Source organism: Coenobita brevimanus, chromosome 85, assembly GCF_032717465.1.
Source record: "Coenobita brevimanus isolate Jiangsu-jjx chromosome 85, ASM3271746v2, whole genome shotgun sequence".
In the NCBI taxonomy this organism is placed as follows: domain Eukaryota; kingdom Metazoa; phylum Arthropoda; class Malacostraca; order Decapoda; family Coenobitidae; genus Coenobita; species Coenobita brevimanus.
Window position 1 is genome coordinate 9285400 of NC_137038.1, and position 13392 is coordinate 9298791.

General features: G+C 41.5%; 1 protein-coding gene across 1 annotated transcript in view; it reads right to left on the reverse strand.

The window, feature by feature from the left end:
• LOC145410418 (lachesin-like) overlaps positions 1 to 13004 on the reverse strand; it is a 211646-nt gene extending 198642 nt beyond the window's left edge. The window contains exons 1-3 of the mRNA XM_080280571.1: positions 12980 to 13004; positions 12136 to 12233; positions 3907 to 4126 (exon numbers count right to left, since the gene is read on the reverse strand). Of these exons, the coding sequence (XP_080136697.1) occupies positions 3907 to 4126; positions 12136 to 12233; positions 12980 to 13004 (343 nt within the window). The remainder of the gene's footprint in view (positions 1 to 3906; positions 4127 to 12135; positions 12234 to 12979) is intronic.
• Positions 13005 to 13392: the final 388 nt, after the last annotated feature.

A 13392-nucleotide genomic window follows, 5' to 3' on the forward strand; every position in this document is an offset into this window, starting at 1 on the left:
GACCTTCACTCACCAAACAGTCCAACACTCTCTGCATCTCTTCTGGCCCATCACAAATCAAAACTATATCATCTGCATAATCTAAATCCAAAAGTTTCCTGTTCTCTCCCCAAAGTATACCAGCACCGGTTTCTGTTCCAACGCGTTTCATAATGTAATCAATGACCAATATAAATAGTAAAGGCGATAGAACACCACCTTGAATTACTCCGGACTTGACTTCAAACGAATCACTCAGACAACCATCAACCATCACTTTACAAAATGTGTCCTCATGCATGTTCATAATGACCCTCACAAACTCCTCTGGTATTCCATAATGTCTCATGATCTTCCCCATAGTCTCTCTCGAAACACTATCAAAAGCCTTTTCAAAATCAACAAAACAAAGACTTAACGGTACTCTCATTTCATTAACTTGCTGCATCAAATGCCTAACTATAAAGATCTGATCATTGCAACCACGTCCCTTTCTAAAACCAGCCTGTTCATCCCTCAGAATACCCTCAACCACCGGCTCCAACCTATTTAGCAACACTCTACTGAAAACTTTCAAAGCTATCGGTGACAAAGAGATTCCCCTCCAATTACCACATTCACTCAGGTCTCCCTTCTTCGGAACTTTAACAATTACACCATTCTTCCAAATATCTTATTGAATAGCTTGGTCAAGATCATTATTAATCTATCCCCCTCCACTTTAAACATTTCCGGAAATAAACCATCCTCCCCTGGTGCCTTATTATTCTTTAACTGTTTTACTGCTTTCTCCACTTCTGCAAGCCTCAACTCTCCTGTTTCTATATTTAAATCTTCCTGAGCAGACGGTATATCCTCTTCTGGTGGTATTGGTCTATTAAGAACTGTCTCAAAATGCTCTTTCCATCTATTTTTAATATCTCCATCTTTGGTCAATAAATTTCCTTCCCTGTCTCTAACTGGTATTTCCTTGCGTTTACCTGCATTACCACTCAGTTCTCTAATCGATTCATATGCTATTCTTTGACTCTGTCCATCATTTTTGTTTATTAAGATTTCAGTCTCTGCAACCTTTTCATCCACACATCTTCTTTTATCTCTCCTAGCTAACCTTCTTACTTCTGAATTCAAACTCCAGTACGCAGCTCTTGCTAATTCAATCTCTTGTTCATCAACGCATTGCATCTCACTCCTCAATTTAGCCTCACCTCTCTTTTTTTATCATATCCCACGTTTCCTCTGACATCCATTTCTTTCTCCTGAATCTATATCTCCTTCCAATCGTACATTCAGCAGTCTCATGCAGAACTTTGTTCACATCCTCCCACATCTCATCTACACTTTTTTCTCCCTCTTCCAACGTTTCCAACACCAAAAACCTATTTCTGCATTCTAATCTGAATTCCTCCTTTTCTTCTCCTTCCCTTCTAAGCTTAACAATATCGTATCTACCAACATCAGATTTTTCCTTCTTCTGATTTTTAAGTTTAAACCTTAGTTTTGCAATGCTGAGTTGATGGTCACTACCAATATCCGCTCCCCGTTTAACATGAACATCTAGCAGAGAACTTCTATGCCTCCTACTGATAGCGATGTGATCAATCTGATTTTTATATTTTCCACACGGCGACACCCAAGTTGTCTTGTGTATATTGCAATGCTGAAAGAGTGTGCCCCCGATGACTAAGTCATTTGCTAGACAGAAGCTTCCAAACCTCACTCCGTTTTCACTCATCCTACTACCAACTCCCATCTTACCCATACATGCCTCAAATCCCTCATTTGAACAGCCCATTACTGCATTAAAGTCTCCAACGCAGATCAAAACATCATGTCTAGGTACCCTTCCTACTCCTTATTGCAACTTTTCATAAAATGTGTCTTTCCTTTCATCGAGTGCATCATTAGTAGGTGCATAACACACAAACAGGCTGATGTTGCCATGATTTGATTTAAACCGTGCGTATAATAATCGCTCATCTATAGGATCCCACTCACATAAAGCCTTATTTGCCTTACAACCCAGCAACAATCCTACTCCCTGATAATGCATTCCGTCCTGTCGGCCAGATATCAATAAACGTATACCATCCTCCAAATCCAACTTATCGACTCCAGTTAATCTTGTTTCTGTCAGAGCACAAACATCAAGTCCGTAATTTTGAAAAACCTTCACTAACTCATCGATTTTACCGTCATGATTTAGCGTTCTCACATTCCAGTTACCAATTTTAATTGTATTTTTTGCATTAACAAATGAATTAGATTGTAACTGAGGCAACCGTGAGATTCTTAGCACCCCCTGCCCATTTAAGGGCTGCACGGGACTGGGGGCCATTATTGTTCTTTCAGAGTCCATCAAGGTTTCTTTGGCTAACTTCCTGAACACCTCGCCAATGTGTTGCAGTCGCAGTAGGCAGCTAACTTGCCTGATTGCCCACACCTGAAAGACCCAGCTATGCTGTAGCCAGTCACGTGCCGGCATGCTTCCCAGCCATTTCACTCTCAAGGAGTTCCTCTGCCTGAGAAAGCAGCCACCCCCCTGCTCCCGAGGGCTTTTGATCTGTGTAGGTAGAGGGCGATCACTCCCTCACTAGCCATATACAGTGTATATACAGTGTATAATAGCAGGGTTATTAATAATTCTGACAGCTTTGTTCTGAATTTTGTCTAGTTGTTTTAGTGCAACCTCTCCACATCCATTCCACAAGTGTGAGCAATATTCCAGCTGAGAGCGCACTTGACTTATAAACTACAGCCAACTGCTCGTCAGTGAAGAATCCAAGTTTCTTTGAGGCGGTTTTAGCAAGTAATCTGACATGAGAGGTCCAGCTGAGGGCATTGTTAAGTGAAACACCGAGAATTCAGGTACTTATGGAGACAGGAATATTAGTTGCATTGAAGGTAATATAGGAATCTGGCAATATCTGTCTATTAGTAAACTGTATATATTTGGTTTTACTAACATTAAATGAGACAAGGTTATTATGTCCCCATTCAGTGATCCAAGATAAGTCTTGATTTATGGAGATGGTTGTACTGAGTTGTGATTTAGAGATATTATACTCTGTGAATGGTTGTTTAAGTGTGAATGAGCTGAAGTGCTGAGTCATCTGCATATGAATGGATGGGATTGTGGGTGACGGATAAGAGATAATTAATATGAATCAGGAATAGGGTTGGAGCCAGAACTGATCCTTGTGGCACGCCGGCGTTAACTAAGTGGTAACTGGAATATACATCATCTACTTTTATCTTTCTGTCGCTGAGATATGAGGAAATCAGAGGAACAAAAGACGTTAGTCCATAGCAAGGGAGTTTGGACAGCAGGGAACTGTGCCACACTCTGTGAAAATTCAGCATTTACCTTCTACATCTCTCTCTCTCTCTCTCTCCTCTTTCTCCCTCTCATTATTCATGCTTTAATTGAGTATTTAACCTCTCTCTCTCTCTCTGTTGATACTGGTCACACACACACACACACACACACAGCGTATATATTAAAATCACACGTATTCACAAAGCCTTCCTCGCTTCCTCTTCCTCATAATCATATCTTCTGCTGTACATTTTAATTCCTTACCCACCATTTACTCACTGTTTACTCATTCACTCATCCACAACTGCTTACTTATTTACTCATACTTATGGTACAGGTAATATTCCCTAAAGTAACCAACCCTTCACACTTTTCCCCGCGCCTCATCATGGCAAGGTAACACATGCTCACTGCACGGGACGGCCTTGCTAGGGAGTTTGCTTGTCTGCGGTTGATGGGCCTGCTCGGCCAGACAGACTAGTGTTGATTAACAACAACAATAACCACCACAATTTTCTAATGTACTGAATAAGATAATTATGATTTATAACTGGCACGATGCATTCATTATTCATCACTATTTACTCATTCACTCATCATGTACTCACCCACAACGGACAGGTGGTAGTATTTTCTCAGCTTCTTGGGCGTGTTGAGAGAGCACATGTAGTAGCCAGTGTCGTTCAGATTCACATTCTTGATGGTGAGTACCCATGACTCATCTCCGTCCAAAGTGAGTGAGTGATGGACGCTGATTCGTGGGTTTTCCGTGAATACGTCATCGCCCATTGCAAACACGATGCCCTTCTTCAGCTCGATCCACGCCGTCTGCAGGATGAGTACAATGAGTAAGGTTAGTAAGAGATGGAAGGTCAGTATGGTGAATAAGATAAGTCAGGTACAATGGGCAAGATGAGTAAAGTAAGATGAGTTAGATGAATCAATGAATACAGGATAAAAATAATGTCTTCTGTTCGATTCATGCCATCTATAGCATGAGTAAGATGAGTAAAATGGGTAAACTAGTAAAGTGAAGTGTGTGGAGTGAAAGATTTTGAGGGGGTAAGATGGGTAGGGTAAGATGAGTGAGGTGAATAATATAAATTTATGACAAGAGCATCAGTTCATTAAGGGCTGTCTGAGGGAATGAATAAGATGAGTGAAGATGAGTGAGGTAGGTGAGGTAAAAAATAAAAGATGAATAAGATAGGTAAGGTGAAAAAAGTAAGATGATCAAAGGAAAATGAAATACGAGTAGATGAATGAGGTGAGTCAATGAAAAAAAAGGACACATAAGCATAACACAATGAAAAATCCATGAATGCACATCCACAGGCTTTCTTACTCCACATCTTGCACAAGCCACATCATTCCTCATCACACACACACACACACACACACACACCTCAACAACCCCAGATCCATTTCTCTCACTCCTGACTTTTAATTTCCATGCCACATCCAAATTTCACATCTTTATATTAACGTAGTCACTAAAAGTCCTTCCTGCAGGATACTCGCAGCTGCCATTCTCAAACCTCTTCGTATCAAGTCCTTCATAGCACCAACCACTTTCCTACCCTGTGTTACCCTATTATCTATTTTCTTCGCATATTTAGCTATCGCTACAGGCAAGGTACTTAAACTCTCATTAACTCGCCTCTCCATTCACTATAGCATCAGACTGGGAGGGAAATACTCCAATCTACCAAGCAAGCTCATCTACCCCAATCCACCAAGCTCATCTACTCCAATCTACCATCTACCAAGCTCATCTACCCCAATCTACCAAGCTCATCTACCCCAGTCTACCAAGCTCATCTACTTCAATCTACCAAGCTCATCTACTCCAATCTACCAAGCTCATCTACTCCAATCTACCAAGCTCATCTACCCCAATATACCAGGATCGACCCCATCTACCAAGCTCATCTACCCCAATCTACCAAGCTCATCTACCCCAATATACCAGGATCGACCCCATCTACCAAGCTCACCTACCTCATTCTACCAAGCTCATCTACCCCAATCTACCAAGCTCATCTACCTCAATCTACCAAGCTCACCTACTCCAATCTACCAAGCTCATCTACTCCAATCTACCAAGCTCACCTACCCCAATCTACCAAGCTCATCTAACCCAATCTTCCAAGCTCATCTACCCCTATCTACCAAGCTCATCTACCTCAACTACCAAGCTCATCTACCACCTACCAAACTCATCTACCCCATCTACCAAGCTCATCTACCCCAATCTACCAAGCTCATCTACCCCATCTACCAAGCTCATCTACCCCAATCTACCAAGCTCATCTACCCCAATCTACCAAGCTCATCTACCCCAATATACCAGGATCGACCCCATCTACCAAGCTCATCTACCTCATTCTACCAAGCTCATCTACCCCAATCTACCAAGCTCATCTACCTCAATCTACCAAGCTCACCTACTCCAATCTACCAAGCTCATCTACTCCAATCTACCAAGCTCACCTACCCCAATCTACCAAGCTCATCTAACTCAATCTTCCAAGCTCATCTACCCCTATCTACCAAGCTCATCTACCTCAACTACCAAGCTCATCTACCACCTACCAAACTCATCTACCCCATCTACCAAGCTCATCTACCCCAATCTACCAAGCTCATCTACCCCATCTACCAAGCTCATCTACCCCATCTACCCCAATCTACCAAGCTCATCTACCCCATCTACCAAGTTCATCTACCCCCAATCTACCAGACTCCTGTTCAGTATTTTCAAGCGGCAGAGCATCATCTACATACATCAGATTTGTGATGCTTGATTTTTCACCCTTCATTACCTCTCTCTCTCATATCAGTTTATGAAATGTGGGTGACCATGAATGTACAAGATTAAACAGATAGAAAGATAAACAGACAGAGAGACATTGATAAACATAAACAGACAGATAGATAGATAGACAGATACATACAGAGAGAGAGAGAGAGAGAGAGAGAGAGAGAGAGAGAGAGAGAAAGTGAACGGAAATTGCAAATCGTGAGGGGATGTGTGAAAGAGAATTAGAGCAATTAATGGAGAGAGAGAGAGTCACAAGGGTATTGGTCAATTTTCTCTACCTTTTGTCACCTGGGCAGAACTCTCACTCGCTCGCTCACTTTTTTAATCTCACTTCTCTCTCTCTCTCTCTCTCTAAACACAAATTCCAGTTTTCTACATGCAAACCTAACATTCTTTCCAACCCCTAACTAATATATTCCCACTAAGGTATATTCTATCTTTAAAAGGCTTCAGTATGTTTATCTTCCCATTTGCGATTCACTGTTGGTCAAAATCATCTTCTCTGGGGGAGTAACAGCCAAAATTAAGCCTCTCCCATGCTGGCTAGGTACGAAATGGGACGTGAGTGTCTGCAATGAGTGACAGGTGTGACAATAACTACACTTCACTCCTTTTACCTTAACTTGGCCTAGATTTTTCACCTTTTTGTTTACATCGTACGGCTAAGTGACAGAAAAAGGACATTGCTACGACTCTACATCCTTTCCATAGCACTTCTTCGTGACTAACACCACATTCTAGTGTTAATTTATTGCTACAACCCAGCTATCAAGACGGAGAAGCAAATTTTTGGCCAAGTTTAAGTGAAAGGGGAATAGTTGCGGTCACAGACAATAGATGGCGTGCGTGTGGCGTTATGGGGTGAGAGGGGAAGTCAGAGATCTTACTCAAACATGCCTCATACTTTACTCCGACATATCTCTATCCTTTCTTACATTCTTGCTCCACGCTTTTCTTTCCTCCCTCCCTCCCTCTCTCTCTCTCTCTCTGACACACATCATTATGCAATTTCAAATCCCACACGATTTGCTCTAATTTTCTCACTTTTCGAGGCTCTAAGTCCCCCCCCCTGCCTCTCTCTCTCTCTCTGTGGCTGAAAGTTACTCTCACTTCTCAACCTGGCTTCGCTTTTGCAGTACGCTCTCTCTCTCTCTCTCTCTCTCTCTCTCTCCTGCTATTCCTGCCTGCTCACTTTAACGCACCTCGTATCTCACACTCGCTCACACCATGAATATTTCTCGCTCTAATTTTCTCACTTAAGCTGTCTGACTTTTGTTCCTACTTTTGTCTCACTTCTCTCACTCACTTTCTTTAATATCTCTCTTTGTTATTCTAATTTCTGCAAGTTTTCTGGAGAGAGAGAGAGAGAGAGAGAGAGAGAGAGAGAGAGAGAGAGAGAGAGAGAGAGAGAGAGAGAGAGAGAGGAATGATATAAGAGGAGGGGAATCACCATGACAATGCAGAGGGAGAGAAGGAAGGAAGGAAAGAAGGAAGGAAAGAAGGAAGGGAAGGAAGGACGGGAGGGTGAGAAGGAAAGGAAGGACATGAGGATCAGAAGGAAAGGAAGGAAGGAAGGAGGAAGGAAGGAAGGAAGGAAGGAGGGAGGGAGGGAGGCGGGCATGCAGGAAAGGAAGGAAGGACGGAAGAAAGGATGGAAGAAAGGAAGGAAGGAGGGAAATGTAGGTTGGAAGGTAGGCAGGAGGGAAAGAAGGAATACTGAATAATCCAATGAAGGAAGGAAGGAAGGAGAAAAAGGAAAGAAGAAAATGAGAAAAAGGAGAGAAGGAAAAAGGAAACGAAGGTGTGACGCGGGGATGGAGGGAGGGAAGGAGAGAAAAAAAGAGGAAAGAGAGAGGATAAGACCGTGAAAGAAGACAAAATGGAAGTGAAGGAAGGAAGGAGGGGAAGGGAGGAGAAGAGTGAAGTGAAAGGGAGAGAGAGAGAGAGAGAGAGAGAGAGAGAGAGAGAGAAAAAAAAAAACTATGATGGAGACAGGAAGGGGAGAGTTGGTAGGGGAAGAAGGAAGAAGGGAAGGAAGGAAGGTGAGCTTTGACAAGGAATAAAAAGGAAGAGAAGGAAAGAGGGAGGATGTTAAGGAGGGAAGAATAAGAAGGAAAAGAAAGGAGGGAGGGAGGAAATGAAGGAAATCTGAAGGAGGGAGGAAAGAACTGGGAGGAAAGGAAGGAAGGAAAGAGAGGAAGAGGGAAGAAAATGAAAGGAGGGAGAGAAAAAGGAAGAAGAGAGGGAGAAAAGAAAGGAAGGTCAGAGGAAAGGAGGAGAGGAATGGAGAGAAAGGTGAAAAGAACAAGAGGGGGGGGGCAGGGAGGGAGGGAGGAAAGGAAGGAGGGAGGGATGACAAAGGGAGGAAGGAAGTGAGTGGAGAGAGAGAGGAAATATATGAAGAGGGAAAAAAAAAAACACGAAAGGAGAGATGAAGGAAGGAAGGAAGGAAGCAAGCAAGCAAGCAAGCAAGCAAGCAAGCAAGCAATCAAGCACGAAAGAGAAAGGGGTGGATATAGACGAATGAAGAAGAAAATAAGGAAGCAAAAAGGAGAATGAAAGAAATAAATGAATGAAGGAAAAAGGTAAAGAAGGAACTCCCTTAAGAGAGTGAGTTGGTAAGTGAGTGAGTGAGTGAGTGAGTGAGTGAGTGAGTGAGTGAGTGAGGGAGCATGACGAAAAGAAAAGATGAAGAAGAAAGAAAAGAGAAAGCAGTTAAAGGAGAAAAGGGATAAGCCCAAGTGAGAGAGAGAGAGAGAGAGAGAGAGAGAGAGAGAGAGAGAGAGAGAGAGAGAGAGAGAGAGAGAGAGAGTACAAAGGAAATGGAGGAACTTAGAGGGCAAAAATGAAATAATAAAAATATGAGAGAGAGAGAGAGAGAGAGAGAGAGAGAGAGAGAGAGAGAGAGAGAGAGAATAAATGAGTGAGGTTCAACAATACATCGGTGGGGTTGGGGGTTCAGAGGGGAGAGGAGGGGAGAGGGGGAGTGGAGGGGAGGGGAGGGGAGGGGAGGGGGGAGGGGAGGGGAAGGAGAGAGGGGTAGGGAATGAGGTTGGGGAGAGGAAGGAGGAGGGGGTGATGAGGGAGTCGGGGAGGAGGAAATGAAAGGGAGATGGGGAGGTGGAGAAGAGGTTGCAAGAGGGGGGGAGGGGGGAGGTTGGGGGTTTGGGGAGGGGGTTGGGGAGGGGTGAAGTTGGGAGAAGGGCAGCATTGGGGTCCAGTGGCGTGTGGTGATGTAGCCAGAACTTCCTGCTTGTTCCCCCTCCTCGTTCTAACTCGCTCCATCTCGCTCTATCTCACTTTATCTCGCTCTCTCCTCCCTTTATCAGTCTATCTCAATTTACCTCGCTCTATCTCGCTCTATCTCATTCTGTCACTTTATCTCGTTTTACCTCGTTGTGTCTCAGTATCTCGCTCTCACTATCGCTCTACCTCACTATCTCACTGTCTCACTATCTCGCTGTCTCAATATCGCTCTACCTCACTATCTCACTATCTCGCTGTCTCACTATCTCGCTGTCTCACTATCTCGCTGTCTCACTATCTCGCTGTCTCACTATCGCTGTTTCTCACTTTCTCTCGCTCTATCTCACTATCTTCCTCTATACTGTTTTTTCTCTCTCTCCATCTCACTTTATCTCGCTCTAGCTCACTTTATCTCGCTCTAACTCACTTTATCTTGCTCTATCTCACTTCATCTCGCTTTATCTCTACCTCATTTTTTCTCGCTCTTTCTCACTTTCTATCGCTCAATCTCGCTTTATCTCGTCCTATCTCGTTACCTCGCTCTCTCTCACTATCTCACTTTACCTCGCTTTATATCGCTCTATCTCCTCTCACTTTATCTACCTCTATCTCACTATCTCACTTTATCTCTCTCTTGCTTTAATTCAGGCATACTGTCTCGTTTTACCTCCCACTCACTCTCTCTCTCTCTCTCTCTCTCCCCCTCACAGGCACACCTCGCTCACTCACTCTCTCACTTTCTCTAACCCATTCTCTCTCCTTCTCCCATCTACTCTCTCACTATATTTCATTCTCGCTCTAACTTCCACTGTACCGGTATCTCTCTCTCTCTCTCTCTCTCTCTCTCTCTCACACACACACACACACTAACCCAGTATCTCACTCTCTAACTCTCACTTACTCACTCTAGTCTCCTCTCTCACTCTCTCTACCGCACTCTCTCACTCTCTTTAACCCACTCTCTCACTCGCTCTCTTATTTCCATTACGCGCTCTCAGTCTCCCTCAATCTTGTCACTTTCCATTGCTCCCTCTTGCTCTCAATTATCCTCTCTCTCTCTCTCTCTCTCTCTCTAAGTATGTATGTATGTATGTACATACGCATGTCTGTATATATGTATGTATATATGAATGTATATGTATATGCATATGTATGTATGTATGTATGTAGCCTATGTATGTGTGTATGTATGTATATATGTATGGATGGATGGATGGATGGATGTATAAATGTATGTATATACAGTATATGTATATATGTATGTATGTGCGTATGTATGTAATGTATGTATGTATATATGTATGTATATGTATGTATGTACGTATGTATGTACTCACACATCTATTTATCTATCTATCCATCCATCTTTATCTATCTCAAACTACCTTCACAACTCTAACCTTATAAACTCAGGGTCAAAGGTAAACAGGTGATTTGCGATTTTGAGATGGGATTAAAAATATATAAAATTCTTATATAAATGGAGAATGAGAAACTGACTATGAGAGTGAGTAAGGCGGAGGGGGAGAGGGGGTGACCGAGGATGGGGTGGAGGGGGAGGGGGAGACCGAGGATGAGGTGGGGGGGGAGGGGGAGACCAAGGATGAGGTGGAGAGATGGGATGGTGATGTATATGAGATGGGTGTGTGGGTGCGTTGGAGATAGGGCAGCCAGAGGACAGGGTGACACGGAGGCGCTTTGTTTGTAGCCACCCCTTACGGGATTAATACACCTGGCGATAGATAGATAAAGAAAGATAGACAGATAGATAGACAGATAGACACCAAAACACCCAGGCTCCTTTGATTCAATATATGTCCCGACCAAGAGTAAACACAATCAAAACAATTCCTAATACAAACCATCAAAACACACAAAACAGCAAGACATCAAAACAAATCAAGACAGGCGTACCTTCTTGTGACTGATATTAGTGTAGGGCAATAAAAGCATCTTAAAAACAATCATATCAAAACACAAGCTAATCAGCCATAAACACAACCAAAACAATATCAAAACAATGCCAAGACAAAGTATAAAATTTCAAACCAAGAAAAAATATGTCCAGCCAACGTCGATAATCAAAACACCAAAGCAATATCAAAACAACACAAAGACATCGAAACGTCAAAACAATTGTATTTTATAGTGACATGTTGGTGACGGTACAGGGAAAGGTGACAGATCTCAAAACATCAAAACAATCAAAACAAACACCAAAACAAGCCTACCAACACTCAAACAATATCAAAACAATCAAAACATCATAACAACCTCACCAACACCCTAACAATATCAAAACAATTAAAACACCAAAACAATCAAAATAATATCAAAACAACTTCAAAACAATCGTACTTTATAGTGACTGATGTCGGGGACGGTACAGGGAAAGGTGACAGCTCTCAAAACATCAAAACAACCAGAAGAATATCAAAACTATCGAAACAACCAGCAAAACAACCTTACCAACATCCAAACAGTATCAAAACAAAACAAACACCAGAACCTCACCCTAACAATATCAAAACAATCAAAACAATGTCAAAACAATCGTACCTTATAGTGACGGTACAGGTAATGGTGGCCTCTCTCAAAATATCAAGAAACTAAACAATCATCAAAACAAACAATACTAACACCAAAACACCCTCACCAACACCCACACAATATCAAAATAATCAAAACAAGCATCAGAATCAAAACAATCTCAAGACAATCAAAACAATATCAAAACAACACTAAGACAATTTCAAAACAATCGTACCTTATAGTGACTGATATTGGTGACGGTACAGGTAAAGGTTGCGTCCCGTCCCACCGCAGCCTGTACCTCAACTTTATCTGAATCGTCGAAGCGGGGACCTGAAAAAGACAATCAAGACAATGTATAAGACAATGAATAGGGATGGAAACTAAATGCACGAATAAATATGGAAATGTAGAAATTGTTGTTATTAGTATTAATATTATTATTATTATTATTATTATTACCATGAGAGAGAGAGAGAGAGAGAGAGAGAGAGAGAGAGAGAGAGAGAGAGTTTAAGAAGAAAAAAGAAAATTCTATCCTGACTACATAATTTTTTCAAAGTGTACCATAAAAAGCCTCACCATTTTCTTTTCCATTTTAAATCTTACTACCATTTTCTGAGAGAGAGAGAGAGAGAGAGAGAGAGAGAGAGAGAGAGAGAGAGAGAGAGAGAGAGAGAGCAAATACTATTCTTGCTAGCATCTATTTTCTTTTACTAGGTGAACAGATCTAATAATAAAGGAATTAAAGCGAAATCTAACCTCTCTAGTTAGAACCATGACTCTCTCTCTCTCTCTCCCTCTATCTGTCTATCTACTTATCTGTGTACCTGTCTGTCTCAATCTATCATTTGTCTTAATCTGTTTGTCTATCTGTGCCTCAACCTATCTATCTATCAATCTATCTATCTATCTTTTTGTCTGTCTCAATCTATCTAACACTATCTATCTATCTATCTGTATCTATCTATATATCTACCTATCTATGACCTAGCTTTCATTTCATCTATATCACCAGACGATTTTATTCAGCAAATAGAGTTTTTCAATAAACTGGAGGGATTAAATTTTTTCAATACACTGGAGGGATTTAAATTTGCCCATAACAAACCCCTTCACAGCCACAAATCCTTCGTTAAGATGAAGAAAATCGTCCGTGGGAGGCAGGAGTTAAGTACAAAAAAAATCGGACTGAAATGTGCTAAAAAAAAAAAAAAAGTCAAGTTAAAAGGCTATTTACCTAGAATGAAAAAAGTCACCTGCAACTAAAAAATAAATAAATAAATAACCTGAGGTAAAAAAAAAAAAAAAAGCATGGAAGTAGACAGAAAAATCACCTGAAATATTTTTTAAAATCACAGAAAAATCACCTGAAATATTTTTTAAAATAATCTTTTTAAAATTAGCCACAGCAATTTAAAAAATACTTTGAAAAATAAAAGCCACCCGAAAGGAAAAATCACATTCAAAAATTTATATAAATGAATTATTT